Source organism: Talaromyces rugulosus, chromosome V (genome assembly GCF_013368755.1).
Source record: "Talaromyces rugulosus chromosome V, complete sequence".
In the NCBI taxonomy this organism is placed as follows: Eukaryota; Fungi; Ascomycota; class Eurotiomycetes; order Eurotiales; family Trichocomaceae; genus Talaromyces; species Talaromyces rugulosus.
In genome coordinates, this window is record NC_049565.1 from 4,560,486 (window position 1) to 4,576,930 (window position 16,445).

At 44.7% G+C, this 16,445-nt stretch overlaps 4 protein-coding genes across 4 annotated transcripts; 2 read left to right on the forward strand and 2 right to left on the reverse strand.

Moving 5' to 3' along the window:
• Positions 1-370: 370 nt before the first annotated feature.
• TRUGW13939_10099 (uncharacterized protein) lies at positions 371-5,434 on the reverse strand (the record flags this gene model as incomplete). The annotated part of the gene is made up of 3 exons (XM_035493212.1): positions 371-4,722; positions 4,782-5,266; positions 5,340-5,434. The coding sequence occupies 3 exons, from the start codon at positions 5,432-5,434 to the stop codon at positions 371-373; spliced, it is 4,932 nt and encodes a 1,643-aa protein (XP_035349105.1).
• Positions 5,435-6,168: 734 nt separating this feature from the next.
• Positions 6,169-11,815, forward strand: TRUGW13939_10100 (uncharacterized protein; the record flags this gene model as incomplete). Its single annotated transcript, XM_035493213.1, has 16 exons — positions 6,169-6,381; positions 6,438-6,969; positions 7,032-7,261; positions 7,330-7,609; positions 7,671-7,904; positions 7,955-8,673; positions 8,745-8,907; positions 8,957-9,292; positions 9,357-9,480; positions 9,541-9,612; positions 9,665-9,715; positions 9,807-9,871; positions 9,944-10,562; positions 10,629-10,712; positions 10,789-11,166; positions 11,236-11,815. 16 exons carry the CDS (start codon positions 6,169-6,171, stop codon positions 11,813-11,815), a joined length of 4,680 nt encoding a protein of 1,559 aa, XP_035349106.1.
• Positions 11,816-12,287: 472 nt separating this feature from the next.
• TRUGW13939_10101 (uncharacterized protein) lies at positions 12,288-13,253 on the reverse strand (the record flags this gene model as incomplete). The annotated part of the gene is made up of 2 exons (XM_035493214.1): positions 12,288-12,996; positions 13,117-13,253. 2 exons carry the CDS (start codon positions 13,251-13,253, stop codon positions 12,288-12,290), a joined length of 846 nt encoding a protein of 281 aa, XP_035349107.1.
• A 1,638-nt stretch (positions 13,254-14,891) lies between these two features.
• On the forward strand, positions 14,892-16,290 carry TRUGW13939_10102 (uncharacterized protein; the record flags this gene model as incomplete). Its single annotated transcript, XM_035493215.1, has 4 exons — positions 14,892-15,119; positions 15,182-15,317; positions 15,374-15,765; positions 15,856-16,290. The coding sequence occupies 4 exons, from the start codon at positions 14,892-14,894 to the stop codon at positions 16,288-16,290; spliced, it is 1,191 nt and encodes a 396-aa protein (XP_035349108.1).
• Between the last annotated feature and the right edge of the window lie 155 nt (positions 16,291-16,445).

Here is a 16,445-nt window from a genome sequence, read left to right on the forward strand (position 1 = left end):
TCAGATGGACAGCACAAGGTACGGAATTTCGGTAATTTTAGCCCAATTAATGGATATAGTTAATTATTGAAATGTTGGGAGAAATAATAATGAATATTCAAGAAGCTATATAAAAAAATCAAAATACTTGTCAACGGAACAATATAAGGCAACGATATTGTCAGAATACCACAGTAATATTCAGTTTTTGTATAATAGTTGGGATTATGGTCCCGTTTATATCTGCAAAATGATAGAACGTTTCAGATTTGGAGAAGGAAAGAAAGAAAGAAAGAAAGAAGGTGTAGTGAAAAGCAAGTCGAGAAAACGAGAAAATAAGTAAAGGACCGGCATAGATACTGAAAAAATAAAACTCAAGATACAACTAAAATCATTTAGTGGTTTGTGGAAATCGCATAGATGGGTCCAATAGAGCGACCATTTCTTGGTCCATGGGGTATGGCGGTGATGTCTTGACTTGGTACATTGACTGCGATGTTAGGCCATGGGAGAAGAAATTGTCCGCTTTTGCGATTCTGGCGCTGCGTTTTTCGATATAAGACTCATAACATTGACGCGATAAGGTTGCAAATAAGTACTTTGGGTGGATGCAAATTGCCTGGGCACCTTTCTGTCCGAAACCAAAAGACAAAACCGAAACGGCTTCTAGTCCTTTTGTCTGAATGCTTTTGTTTAGGAAAGCAATATGGTCAAATTTCTTCAAGGCTTCATCAATATTATCCGCATTGCGATTTCCTGGGACCAGTCCAGTCTCCAGCATTTGGAGAGCACCATTCAGCATCCAAGCGCCAGCAGCGCCTTTGGGATGGCCAGTTAAATGTTTCTGGAAAACTCCCATTGTTACGTTTCCGGGCGTGCGGCCGAGATGGGTCAATTGAGCCTGAACAACATTGCATTCGTTTTTCTCGTTGAGTTGAGTTGATGTCCCATGGAAGGAAATTACATTCAGGTCATCAATAGTCAGACCCCATGTTGCCATTGCTCCTCGTAAAGGCGCTATTTGGGGGTCGTTTTTCCAAAAATTATTTCCAAGAGAATATTGCACATCGCGTTCTTCTTGTTGAGCCTGCTCATTAATTTGTCTCACGCGGTAGCGGTAGTAGGCATCAGAATCTAGCGAAGGGTTTTCAGCCTTAGCAACCAATATCTCTTGGTCCAGGTCTTCGAGTGCTGTTTGATGCGCCGCAAAAATTTGACTTCTTCTGAAGTCGAGTCTCTTCCTGCGATTAGGAATACTTAGTAGGGCTGAAGGGAAATTGGAAGCAGATTCTCGCGCTTTGGAAAGAAGCCCTTTACCAGGCGCCGGTAGAGACCGGCTCGTTTTGTCGCTGGCGGTTTCACAGAAGGCGACCACCCCGCGGATGGGTAAGCCCATTTCTATTGCCAATTTCGCACTTGTTATCACCTGTATGCCGCACCCATGAGACTCCATAAAACCGCTACGTGTCGTTGCTGTCGGGCGTGACATTTCCCTTGGACCTCTTCCACGTTCAAATTCATCGACGCTATTGCTTGTGGCTTTCATGTTTCCAAATTCCGCAGATAGTTCTTCACCGAAATCGTCAACACCACCGACAAGACAGAATTTGGCCTTGCCACTGATAATGGTATCGCAGCCCAGCTCAAGAGACTCTAAAGCCGTAGCACAAGCTCCAACTGGAGTACGGAGTGGCCCGGAAGCAGATAAGAGTAGCATATTCACCCAAGCCCCAACAGTATTAATAAAAGATTCTGCTAGAACATCGCTCTGCACATCCTTCTCCGTGTAGCGCTCCTTGAACATTCTTTGCAGGGCTTGGAAGCCACCAATACCAGACCCTATACAATTTCCGGCTTGGGAAAGATGGATGTACTGGTAAATTTCGTACGGATCAGTGATTCCAGACGAAAGCAAAGCCTCAATTGTGCAGACTAATGTGAAGAGGGAAACTGGGTCGACTTGTGATATAATGTCATCTGGTATGCCGTAAATTTTCGGATTCCACCCCGTAGGGATTTGGCCAGCAACCAAGCGGTGAAATTTCATAGCTTTGGGGATTAATAGCTTCGCCCCTTTTCGAAGTATGACACGATAGAGATCAGAGTCGTGGATCTTCGTAATATCCACTTTATCACCATGTTCTAATTGAAATTGGCGCGCAGCCGTCTCCGCAACCTCGATGGGTGGCAAGTCCTCCTGAACAAAAATCTCATGAAGAAGTTGTTTCTTTTCCGGGTTATAGCCATTGAAGAGTTCCGGTTCCACTAGCCGTATTCCAGAATGGGCCAAGATACGTTTCTCATAAAGCCTTTTAATGTCAACATCGAGAACTGGCTCTGAAGTTTGGCTATCGACCCAGCCGTGGTAAGGTTTCCCTTTGAAAATGCCGTCATGATACTTGATCAGATTCATAAGCCATGCCATTTCGACACAACCTTCGAGCGAAAATTCACCATACGCTTCCATCTCCCATCGGGTTCGCGAATTTCCCCAGGGGCCCAACTCCGCGAATCCCGTTATGACTATAACACGCTCAAGATCCACCATGTCACGAAGGTCGTTACCTAACGGTTGGATTTGCGATTTATAGTGCGGAAGTGAGGGAAAGTCGATGCGAAGCTGGGCTTTATGAGACATGGTCGGAGTCTCCAGGGATATAGACTTCTCTCTGAGAGCACTGTGTGAATGTCCAAGCTCTAATGCAGCTTCATGGATAATCATACGCCTAATTTCGGAAGTTTCCTGGAGTTCGTTCCGAATATTTTGCACTGCAACGCGAAGGTCAGATACCTGGCCCATCTTGCCGCTTAGATCTACGTAAAGAGGCTCTTCTTCACATAAATCAACAATAGATGAGAACATCAAGCACATTAAGCAGTGTGCCATCTCACTCTTGGAGAATGTCTTGACACCAAGCCGCTCAATGCCTTCGGCGACAATGTCATTATGATTCATTAAGCCAGTACCACGCGTCCAGCCAATGACAACGCCGCATATGGACAAATAATCAGACCAGTCTTCGGAGTGCCATCTCTCAAATAACGTTTCAAGGCCCGCCTTTGACTCGCCATAGAGACCGTCGCTGCCAAAGGTTCCATGATTTGGTGAGAGAGGAAGGATGACTTGAGTAGGTCGCGAAGTAGAGCCAAGTGTTGCTTTTCGCCCTTTCACGGCACCGAGAAGTCGAAGGAGATTTATTAGCATGATACGATGTGCTAGCTCAGATTTATCATCAATCTTGTCGACAGTACGGCCATTTTCAGGTATAGCTGCGAAAGGGACGATATAGTCGAGATCCCAGTTGAGGCCGTTTGAATCGTATATATATTCAACCAGGGCGTTGACATCTTGAACACTAGCTTGGTTGAAAGGTACAATCACGAGCTGAGATCCACGAGCGCAAGAAGTGGTGTAGATCTCTTGGTATTCGCGAGCGACCTCCGGAGAGAATCTGGTAGTGGTGACGATAACGCGAGCGCCACCAGACAGCAATCTACCAAGCAGGTCGGCGCCAATCGAACCGATCCCGGCCCCCGTAATTAGCACGGACCGCCCCGAAAAGGACTCGCCAACGGTTTGCGCTGTTTCTAAAGCTCCACGGAACTGTCCCGTTAGCGACTCGGAGTATTTCCAGCCATGTCCCACCTTTGTTTTGAGGTGCAAACATGGTACATCGCTAGCGGTATTGTTTTGCGCGGGCGTAGCCAGGTCTAGTAAAGAAGCAGCGCCACTGAAGTTTACCTCAGCGTATCGGATGTTCCCCTCCTCATCGATTGTGGTGTTTGGAGCAACAGTGACAGGGACGTATTGGTAAGTCGGCCCGGTGCGAAGCGTGTCCAGACACTTGATTTTCAACTGGTGTAGCAAAGAAACCACCCGAGACTGTTCTCCCACTGTCCTAATCATGTGGTCAAGAACATGTATTACAGACGGTTCTGCCGCATGAGCAATGTGGACGCAGCGTTCCGCAATGCCGTGGAGGTCGCTTTCTGGGGCTCCATTTCTATTTTTTGAGGGGCCGGTTAACTCATAGTATAATTGAAGTAGGTCTTGAAGGGCCCATGCCCATGAAGAATCGTAAGAGCGGGACATGAGTCGCTTAAAACGTGGCTGAACACCTGAAGTAAAGTCTTCACCAAGCTCAAGGGTTACTCGATTCAATTCTTCCCGAAGCCCTGCTTCCACTGTACTATGGAAATTCTCAAGGGTGCGTTTGTCGTGATCTAAGTCGAGCCCAATGTGTTTCGCATAAACACCAAGTAAATTTCTTGAAAGCTCCTGCTGGCCTCCAGTGAGCGCAGCGAGAGTCTCTTGGTCTAAAGCGACAGCGCCGGGTGATTGAGAAATAGACGAATCGACGGGTGCATCTAGTGACAGTGTATGCTGAGAAGCATATCGGCGAACAACTTGGTCAAAGAATTCGTTTGCATCTTTTTCGCCCTCTATTCTTGAAGACGGGGGAGTGGAGATGGCTAGCAGCAATATGGAATCTTGTCTGCCTCGAGATAGTCTCCAACGAGACTGCAAATATTTTCTCGTCGTCGTCACATTGTATGAGACAGGCATCTTTGAACTCATAAGAGAGTTTATCAATGTTGTGGCCTTCTTTCCAAGTTGTCCTTGAAAAGTCGTTTGCAAAGCATCGGCTAATTCAGATACTGACATATCCTCTGCACGTTCTGGAAGAGAGCCGAACTCGGCACCTAAATCGCCAATGATTTCATTTTCCAATGTTGAGCGGCCTTGTGATAATATGTGTCAGCGATCATTCGTTTCGCAAGGAAGACTGTTGAATACTCACCACCTGTGAGGGCTTTGATGCTTTTAGACACGACGACCTGCTCAGTAGAAACTTTCAAACCTTTTGCAAGTAGAACCAAAAGGACTTCACTAGCGGCAGGCTGACGGTCTTCAACCGGTGCAAGTGTTTCTCCTACCGGTGGCTCAGGTTTTGACTTTATTAAATGAGTTGCCGGGGGATTCACTTCGGTCGTAGAAGAGGAATCATTTGGGGAAGGCGTCTCCGACGCGGGTGGAGATTCCTTTGAAGTAGTTAAAACTGGATCGTGTTCGTAGTAGACATCTTTGGCGTCTTTCTCGGGCCAGAGCATCTGCCTATGTAGGCCTGCTGCCAAATCGCTTGTTTTGAACTTGGCTTGGAGTGTCTTTCGCAGCATGCCAACTAGAGTCGGCGAAGGGCCAATTTCGACTACTCTCTCAGCCTTGTATTTGGAGAGAATGACATCTTGAGTCTCGATCCATCGCACGGGAGATGCAAATTGATACCTAATGTCCAAAGAACAAATAGTCAGCCACACATACTCATGCAAAGGACAGTAGATGGATATAGCTGTCTTACGCCATGAGCTCGATGAGAAGAGCGCGCACCAGCTGCCGCCGAGCCTCCTCGGCAGGAGCCTTGGTTGTGCCTTCCTTTCTTGGAACAGTCTTCATCTTGGCTTGCTCACGTGATAGGTGGTCTTTATCGAGGACAACGAGAACACTGGGCCCGATGACCCTTTTTCAACACGCGCTGAACTCAACACGAGGGTGGCTCTGAGGGAACACTGCTCTATTTCGGACATTCTTCTCAACGCCTTCTGGCCCTTGGTTTCTATTACCTCGCCTGAGCTTCTGGAGGTCATGTCATGTCTGACTTCTTGTTAGTATCCACCCTATAGAACTGCTTTGCATAAAAACCTGCAAGGGACCTAGAGGCTTTTAGGAATCCCTGTCTGGCGTTCTCGAAGGTTGAAAACGTGCGCGTATTTTACCGAGGGTGGGGCGTATTAGCTGTTTTGTGTACTTTATTGTGTATTTTACGTGTATTACTATCGGTCACGTACGAATACGGAAACCCTAGCGGAAACCGCCGTATTGGGTTTTACGTCAATACCGACGTTGAATGACTTTCGGTGGAACTACGTTTTTTCCGCTAATGTCAAGTAATGGGGCCATACTTCCGGATTACTAGATGATCAAAGCGAGATCGAGGCGATGATGCCACTTTTAGCGGCTAAGCATATCGGTAGCTATGCGTTGGCTCGTCTATAGCCTCTGGCTGCCAACAGGCACCAGGACGAAGAAGGCGAGGAGAGAAAATAAAATTATTGTTTTTTTTTTTACAATAAGGAAATGATTGTAGTGGTAAATCATGCCCCTGAAACTTAACTTCCAAATTTGACAAAATGTCTAAATGCTCAATATATGTCGAAAATCAATTTGGACCAAGCGTTGACGGTAGCTGTTATCATGGATTTGATTTCACACTTTTGTTCGAAGAAGGGTTCTTTTCTATAGCACCATCATCTGCTTTCATTCTAGCAGCGCTACTTCAACTGGTATACTTAAGGAATGAGCCTACTAAAGTTCGTGGAGGCTACATCCACATACTCAAACTGGTACACATTGAACAAAAGCTAGTCCCATATACGGAAACTGACACGGCCAAATACAGGTTCTCCATGCTTTTCATTTTCTTTTCCAATTGGTCCTTGTGGCATTATGGGCTCGCTCGTCGACTCCAAGGACCGATTTGACACTAGCTGCGACGAGTCTGTCATTGATAGCTGCATTAATCTCATGCTGCCAATCTCATCTTGAGCATCACCGGTCCGTTCGTCCATCAAAGCTACTGGGATTATATTACTTCTTTGGCTTGCTGTTGGATATTCCTCGTGCAAGGACAGTCTGGGCAATCGACGGCCTCCACACTGTAGCCATTGTTTTCATTGTGTCTATGCTTATAAAAGCCGTGATTTGCGGGCTTGAGGTTCTCGAAAAACAGAACCTAATAATTGACCACTATAAAGATGGATCACCTGAGACTTGGGCTGGAGTGTTCAACCGCAGTCTATTCGGTTGGTTAAACCCCTTGTTACTTTCCGGGAACAAAACCGTGTTCTCCCTAAACGACCTCTACTCAATGGAGAAGGCCATGGTTCCAGACCCGGATATCAAGCATAAACTTGCTGTTCTATGGGAAGAATGTAAGTGATAAGGAAACTGCAAGATATTCCGTTCATCCACGGTGAGCTAATGATCATTACAGGCGAAAACAAAGATAAGTCGCATTCACTCTTACTTCTCTTGATGAAGACATTCAAATGGGAACTCCTTGCCGGTATCTTTCCTCGCCTAGCTCAAACTGGATTTACAATGGCCCAGCCTTATCTAAATCGCACTTCTATCAGCTTGTTTTCTGATGATGGCATCCCGAATGCTCATAGTCGGGGGTTGGGCCTGATCGCTGCGTTCGCCATTGTCTACATTGGAATAGCCGTAAAGTTTTCTTTTCCATGCCTCAAGGCCATTCAATTTATGCTAATAATTTCTGCTTCATTAAAAAGATCTCAACAGCTCAAGCCCAGCACAAGGCGTATCGACTTATCGCTTTAATGCGAGGCGCACTCATCACAATGATTTACGACAAGGCAACAACGATGCCATCCTACAAAAAGGACGATGCCACTGCAATGACAGTAATGAGTACAGATATTGAGCGTATTGCAGCAGGACTAAGATTTATTCATGACACCTGGGGTTCGTTGGTGGAGATAGCAGTGTCGCTCTGGTTGTTGTATGGTCAGCTGTCTACAGCGGGAATTGCACCGATCATTGTCTCTTTTAGTAAGTGAAATATTCTTGAGGAAATTAATTTTCGACTTTTTGTTAACTAGAATCGGCACAGTTTGTACCTTGATGGCACTTATGGTGGCCGTGAAAGCAGGAGAGAAACAAAATTTGTGGATCGAGGCAATCCAAAAACGAGTGGGTGTAACTGCAGAAATGCTTGGATCAATCAAGGGCGTCAAAATGTCAGGCTTGGCCAGTCGACTTTCTGATAAAATTATTGCGCTTCGTGATGCCGAAATTATTGCCTCGCAACAGTTTCGGTCATTGCTTGTTGTTGTTGTGACGTTAGGTATGGCGAATGTTTGGTTTTTATCCCAATTGGTGCTAACCTCATGGTAGCCAACTTCAACCAGTTGCTAACCCCCGTTATTTCATTCACTATATATGCGTTGGTCTCACGAAACGGCAATATTGGGACATTGAACAGTGAGAGAGCTCTTACTTCTCTCACCCTTTTCAACCTATTCGCTGTATTTGTCGGGGCTCTTGTCGAAGCATTCACGCAAACTGCGACTTCTGTTGAATGTATAGACCGTATCCGAGACTTTTTGGCCCAGGATGCACGTGAAGACCTGCGTGAAACTTCCACAAGCAGTGGTTCTTTAGAAAATCCAGAAAAGTCAAAAGAAAAATTCGATCACAGTCAGGCTTTCTGTGTTGAAGCGCAGTGCATCTCAGTCGGGTGGAAGGGCGGAGAACCGTCCATTTTACATGACATATCCTTTTGTATCCGACGATCGACAGTGTCCATGATAGTAGGTCCGGTGGGCTGCGGAAAGTCAACTTTACTGAGGGCTCTTTTGGGAGAGATACCCTGCCTAACAGGCAAACTTATAGTGTACCCTAAACGGATTGGGTATTGCAGCCAGACTCCATGGCTGACAAATGGCACCGTAAAAGAGAATATTCTGGGAGCGACAAACTATGACCTCACTTGGTATCTTACAGTAGTTGAGGCTTGCGGGTTGCAAAAAGATTTCGAAGAGCTCACTTATGGCGACCAAACATTAGTTGGTAGCAATGGAGCCTCTCTCAGTGGAGGACAAAAACAACGATTAGTGAGTTTCTACGATATAATGGAAGGATATGATACAGGCCATATTATAGTATTGAAAGCTAACAGAAATAGACTCTTGCGAGAGCTGTCTATTCCCGGATAGACACAATTGTCCTCGACGATGTTATGAGTGGCTTAGATCCCTCAACAGAGGAGCACATCTTCACACAATTGTTAGGACCACATGGGCTTTTAAAAACAACCGGAACAACGGTAATAATGGTAACAAATTCAAGTAAGTCAATGATTATTAAATATGAATTTCAATTCCTAACTTGGATCAGTACATAGATTACCTTACGCAGACCATATTGTTGCGTTGAGTGCCGAAGGCACCATTGTCACCCAAGGATCGTTTAGTGTTGTTCAAAAGAAGCTGGATGATCTTCAAGGGGAATTCGCAGCTAAAACACTACAACCACCTGCAATTGTGATGAAAAGCGCCCTACCAATGGCAGTACGTCCGGATATTAACAATGGTAACGAAAATCCAGCGGATAGTGATCGCCGCACAGGAGATTTTGCGACCTACAAATATTACTTTAACACTGCACCTCGCATTTCGTGGGTCATTTTCTTCGGCCTGTTGGCAATATATGTGTTTCTTCAAACCTTTTCGTGTTAGTAAATGTCCATTCCGAAACAAACGGTCTGGTGTGGGATGCTGATGCCTTTCTGCTCTAGCGGTTTGGGTGACTTGGTGGTCAGAGGATAACGACAAACAGCCAAATCTCAACATGTCCATGCGAGTGGGTGTATATTGGGTATTTGGCGCTTTGGGGGTTTCTTTTTTGGTACTGACCGCATGGTTAGTTTCCCTTATTGACAACTATAAACTTAAACTCAACGGCTACTAATCATCAAATAGGTGTCTCATGACCGGTATAGTTCAGAATACGATGGTCAACATGCACCTCAGTCTCTTGCGTACTGTTATAAAGTGAGCAAAGAGAAATATCCAATAGCTACCCACTTCTGATAACATTTATTAGTGCTCCGATGATCTTTTTTTCGTCAACTGACTCTGGTGAAACTGTAAATCGGTAAGGAAAGATCTATTTGAATAATATTTCTGCCCATTGCGGTTTTATTTTGTCGACTTCTATGATGTTCTTGTTACTTACTTCTATGCAGATTCAGCCAAGACTTGGAATTGATTGATTTCGAGCTCCCTATCGCATTATTAAACATGTCCCTCGGTAATGAAATATCCCGGCCAATAAATGAGCTGGAAAAATGACAATCGCTAACTACCATTTTGCACAATATAGCATTATTTTTGTGCGTCGGCCAACTTATTGTGATATCTGTCTCCGCAAAGTATATCGCAGCAACAATCCCGCTCTGCATTGCGACATTTTACTTCATCCAAACTTTCTATATTCGGACTTCGCGGCAGCTTCGATTGATGGATATAGAAGCACGGTCGCCCTTGTTCTCGAACTTTATGGAAACAATGAGTGGACTCGCAACAATCCGAGCATTCGGTTGGGAACACAAATACAAGGCTGTCAATCACCAACACCTGGCCGATTCACAAAAGCCGTTCTATCTGCTCTACTCAGTCCAGAGGTGGCTAAGTCTTGTACTAGACATGACCGTGGCTGGATTCGTTGTGATTCTCATGGGAATCGCCGTTGGAACCATGGGAAAACTGTCTGGGAGCTTTTTGGGTCTGGCGTTGGTCAATGTCGCGTCTCTCAGCGCTTCTCTAAAGGCTCTCATTACCGATTGGACGGTTCTTGAGACCTCACTTGGGGCTGTCACCCGTGTTAAAAGCTTTGTACAGGATAATAAATCTGAACATCTACCAGGAGAGGACGGTCTACCACCGCCAAATTGGCCAAAGCATGGTTCTATTGAGTTTGACGGGGTGTCTGCTTTTTACAAGTAAGTTAACTCGACCGTGGTGACTCTTCAACCCTTGATGGGCCAAGGAACTAAAACAAACAATAGGACCCCCTCTAACCTCGCGTTAAAGAATTTATCATTTACAGTAAGAAGCGGTGAAAAAGTTGGAATATGCGGCCGCAGCGGAAGGTGAGTTGACTTCATCCCAGTCAGCTATTACAAATTTGCAAATTATATCACAGAAACTAAATTATGAAATTTGAAGTGGTAAAAGTACGCTTGTGTCAACTTTATTTCGGATGATTGAACTATCCGACGGACATGTATTTATCGACGGCCTCGACATATCAAAACTCTCTCGACAGGAAGTACGGCTATCATTGATTGGTCTTTCTCAAGATCCCTGTGTGCTAGAGGGCAGCAGTATCCGCGAAAATGTGGATCCTTTCAGCAACAGCCCAGATGATTTGATTATTAATACTCTGAAAGAAGTCGATATTTGGGAAATTTTAGAAGCGAAAGGTGGTCTAGATGCTATGGTTAGCGCCGACTTGCTTTCACACGGCCAGAGACAATTACTATGCATGGCAAAGGCAATGCTACGAAGCGGAAGTATAGTTGTCTTTGATGAAGCAACAAGCAGGTATGTTTTTTTTTTTGTTTTTTTCGAATATTTTTGGATTAAAGTTTGCTAACATCAGCTAAATTCTAGCGTTGATACAAAGACAGAGGAGTTGATGCAAGGCATAATAAACTCCCATTTTCAAAGCCACACCATTCTATCTGTCACGCATCGACTTGATGGAATCATCGATTTTGACCGGGTATTGGTAATGGAGAATGGAGTTCTTGTAGAAGATGGTCAACCACGAGCACTTCTTGCACAAGACAGTATCTTCCGCGAGTTATACAAGAGCTGCAGAGGGTGGCAAGAGTATGAACGGCAAGAGAAAAAAGAACTTGAACGCGTGGAACTCAAACGTCGACAGACAGTCAGGGCGCGTGAGCGTGCTCAAAAGAGTCTATCTGTCACCATGACTGATTCACTCGAGGATGACACACAAGAAGATCGTGCACTCCGCAGTACTATTAGTGAGCACTGGTCTAGAGCCAACGAGTTTTTCGGTATTAGCCGACGAGATAGCATGGGTCGACGCGATAGATCTCGCAGTGTTGGTCGTGAGTCGCATCGGAGCTCTGTGTCTTCAGACATGCTCTCTCCAGCCACAGATAGGCGCTCATGGGTAGAGCCCGGTAGGTTAGTGTCTGCAACAATGCGCAGGGCGGCTTAGAAGATCATGTGTTCCGTACAAATGTTTTTTATTAGACTAGGTATAATTCTTGAATTTCGTGTTTGAATGGTTTTAGTTTTCAAGAAACTCTCCTGGTATTTGAATTTTCCAAATTTTATGAGTTGTTCCAGTGGACTCCATGTCGGTTATAACCTATAAAGATTGGTATCTTGAGCTTTAATCTGAGTGAATGCCAGACTTCTCAAGGTAATCCCATGAGAATTGGCTCAACGATCTATTGATTGGATATACAACGAGATTCAATGTTGGATCAATATCAATAACTACATAGGTGTACATGCTCGATCGGGTACCCGATAATAATTTTGTATATACGATCGCTAACATTGAACATGGAAGAGTGTCACTTTGTCTCAACTTCATACCACGTAACTATTCTCTGCATCAGTACATATTCCACGCCTCAACGGGTCCGTCCGTAACAATGGGAATAAAAACAACCGAAAACCACTTACCTCCATTGATGTTTCGTTCTACCGTATTGAATGTTTTCAATCCACTCTTTTGTGAGCAAACTAACTGGCCCAGCCTCGACATAATTTTCTAGACCACAGTTTAAAGTTTTCCCTCGCCATTGAATACTACGAACAGGAGAGACGACCGCAGCTGTTCCTGTGCCAAACACCTCGAGCAAGTGTCCTTCACCAGAAGCCTTTTCTAAGTCACTCATGAGGACCTTTTTTTCCAAGACCCGCCATCCCTGGGGTACCAAGCGTTCTTTTGCAAGTTCAATGACAGACTCCCTGGTTACCCCAGGTAAGATTGTTCCATCTAAAGGAGGAGTTATAAGCTCTTTTATGCCATCTTGCTTATTTATGCGCACGATGAAGATATTCATTGTGCCAGCTTCAGTCACGTAAGCATTCTCTCCTTCACCCAACAGCCAGAGGTTCTGTTGAAAACCTCGAGAGCCGGACTCTTCCTGGGGTACGATGCTAGGTGCATAATTACCCGAAAATTTGCAGTCACCTACACCCCCGGGCCATGCCCTTACCGGCGAGGCAGTAGCCTCTAGAGAAACAGCCCTTGGACCACTTGTGAAATAGTTCCCCATCGGACTTGCAATAACGTATAGCATTGCTTCCCGTGGACGTGAAACACTGATACTGGCCTCTGTACCTACCAGAGTAGGGCGGAGGTAAAGCGAAAACCCAGGTGATCTTGTGTGCGGTGTTGATAATTAGCATAACTTCACTAGAAAGAAGAGTTTTCGATAGAGGGGGCTATAATAAAACCCCAAAGCATACCTAGGAATAAATCGACTCTCTAACTTTACATACCGCGCAAGCAATTGAACCATGACAGCTTCGTCAAAAGTTGGCAATGCTAGGCGAGAGGCAGATTGATTCAAACGCCTGAAATTCCTGTCTGGACGGAATAAACGGGTGTTTCCTTCAAGATCTCGGTAGGCCTTCATTCCTTCAAAGCATGAAAAAGCATAATGAAGGCCACACGCCGCTGGGCTCACTTTAAAGTCGTGATAAGGCTCAATGTGGGGGTTCAGCCAGCCTTCCGTAGCATTCCATTTTATAGATAAAATATGGTCTGAAAGTAGTTAATAGATGCAGGTTATATGAATAATCTGATTTTCAGACGGCTTAAAACACGGCTGAGGAACGTAAGAGAGGCGAAAGCCACACACCTGTGAATTCGCGACCAAATTGAAGCTCATTTTCATTTGGAAGTGGCTTTGGTGTCTTAGTCGGAGTAATTATCAAACTTGTGTTCTTCAGCCAACCCTGAGGCGACTGCTTCGAATGAAACTGCCGAGCTAGCCTACCGGTGACCGCAACGCACCGGCTCCTAGTAGGCAGTCGGAGTGACAGGCGAAACATAGAACACATATTATGTAGTAAAACTCGCTTATTCAAAAAAGTTTTATTATTCAAACTGTTAAACACTTGGATCTTGCAAGCATAGCAGGTGAAGTAGCCTTGTGCTCGTTGAAATGGGGTCCCTGGTTTAGCAGATGGTATTTTGCCACAACCATGGGGTAAAAAAACAACCTGGGTAGAGTGGCCAATCACACAAAATGGCCCTAGAACGAGTTCAAACTGTTTGACATTAACCAACGATAATTCTGTTCCACACCTCGCCCTCTTGCTGACTGGCAAGTCAGCCGCCTTTGTTGGATAATTGGCTCGACTAAAGTGTTTTCTCCGGCCATGTGTGCCATGTGTACGGACATGCATATGCATTACTCAGAAACTATTGCCATTTTCCATGATATGCAAGTAAGCTACATGGTGTCACCAACCCAAACCATTTGTGTTGGTAATGAATACGGTGTTACAATACCAAACGTGGTGCAATATTACGCTTAGCTCGTCATTAATAATTACAATGTTACTACGATACAAGACCGGAAGATCGGCGTCAGTTGCGCTCATCACGAAAAAACCTAAACTCCGCCTTTACTTTGTCATCGTGCATCAGCACATATTTACCTGATTACCTCATCGATATCGTGCCGGAGGGAGAAGAGCGGCTTTGAATCGGAGAAATTGTGTTGCCTAAGCGTTTAACACCTCCCGTTGGTCCTCGTCTATCCCATCGAGACTAATTATTACACATGGCCTCCAAATGAGAAAGGGATCGCCATACATTTTTCTAGTAATGGGAAATGTGCAGAGCCATCCAGAGTGGAGAGCAGGTTCTATGGTGTCAGTTCAGCGACCTGGCTCCTGTGAATGAATGATATTCTCGCTCCGAGTGGTGACCCAGTCTTCGGCTTATGTCGTTTATTCTGCTGCCTTGTGGTCTTTGAATTACTTAGATAGCAATCATCCTAATGTCAACGTAGGTGTTTCTATTTTTTAATTGAAATGCTTTATTTGGCTAATAAACAACATTGCTGGGCCTCTTTAAATCCATTGGATTGTCTCCGGAAAACTTGTCCTTTCCATGAAAAACTCTATGTGATTGGCCAGTTTATGTTCTAATTCAAATTTGGTGATTAAATTTCAAATCGCACAAGAAAGTCGAGTATCTGGAACAGTTTTTTGTTTTATTATATCCTTACATTTCAAACCTGCAATTTTTCGTGTTTTTCACAATGGTGGATGCAACGACTACCAGTGTCGTGAGCACGACTGGCACATCTACATCAACAGCCTCAGCCACATGTGTTAGCGTTGCTCCTGGGAAGAATGGCTACTTGCCTCCCGACGCGTGCAATAATATTCTATTTTATGTTCCGTCTTTAGGGGCAGCAGTTTTGTTCTTTTTACTGTACTGCTTAACGTTTGCAGTCCATGTCGGTGAAGGGTTTTATTTCAAGAAGGTATGAGGAGAGGATTTGTGTCCAGATGTCACGACCTTGAAGCTAATGAATAATGTCTGTAGAGATACACCTGGGTTGTTTCAATGGGCGCCTTGTGGGAAGCTGTAGCTTTCTTCTTCCGCTGTCTTCAGACACGTCACCAAAACGATGAGGGGTATGATTCTGGATATACAATTTTTTTCTTACTCGCCCCGCTTTGTACGACTTCAATACTCTACCTTATTTGGCATAGTGCACTAACAAAATACTCCTAGGGATCAACGCCTTCCTTTATATGACGCTTGGGCGCATGATATACTTCTTTGTCGAAGACAGAAAGCTCGGGGGTATATCGGCACAGAATTATGGCGTTATATTTGTTTGGCTAGATGTAATTGCCTTTTTGGTTCAGCTAGCTGGTGCCAGCATCACAAGTCAAACCGATTCTAGTCAAAGTACAATTATGATTGGTGTCCATATTTACATGGGTGGCATTGGTATACAAGAGCTTTTTATCGTCATTTTCACTTGTCTTTTCGTTAAGCTCCACACGCAGATGCTACATGCAGAGCGGATCGGGGTCCTTGATATGGAAAAGGTAAATCGTGGATCGTTGAATTGGCGCTGGGTGTTCTACGGAACTTACATATCACTTGCGATGATCACGGTACGTATTCATATACTTCTATGCGTATTCAATTACTCCATGTCATTTGAAAAAAAGAAAAAACATGATGCTAATCTCAAACATTGTTAGATTCGTATCATCTTTCGTCTGGCACAATATGCCCAAGGTACCAATCCAAACAACCCGGTTCTCACGCACGAGTTTTACGAGTATGTCTTCGATGCTCTTCCAATATTCATTGCATTAGTCATACTCAACTGGCTACACCCGGGACGTGTGTTGAAAGGAGAAGACTCCGAGTTTCCCCGTATCAGCAGTAAGGAGAGAAAGCGCCTCAAACGAGAGAAGCTTGACGCAAGAAGAGCGGAAAAGGAGGAGAGAAGACAAGCTCGTCGAAACCGAGGGAAAAGAGAAAGCCGTCCTGGGTTCAACTTTCGATTTTCGCCCATCCAAGAAGAGGGGGCGGCTTCTGTCTTTGCTCCAGCCCCATCATTTTACGATACGCCATCAGTGCCAGCTGCTCCACCACAATATCATGAAATAAGCACACAACAGAGACCATAATACTCGTGAAGAAAATAGCAATGTACATTATTTACGATATTTACGTTATATTAGCCTGTTACTAATGAAAAATTGGAAATTGCTACGTTCCTGCTCCTCCTTTGAAGAAAGCTTTTTTAGAATGTTTACCACTCATCAATAAGTAATTAGGCAGA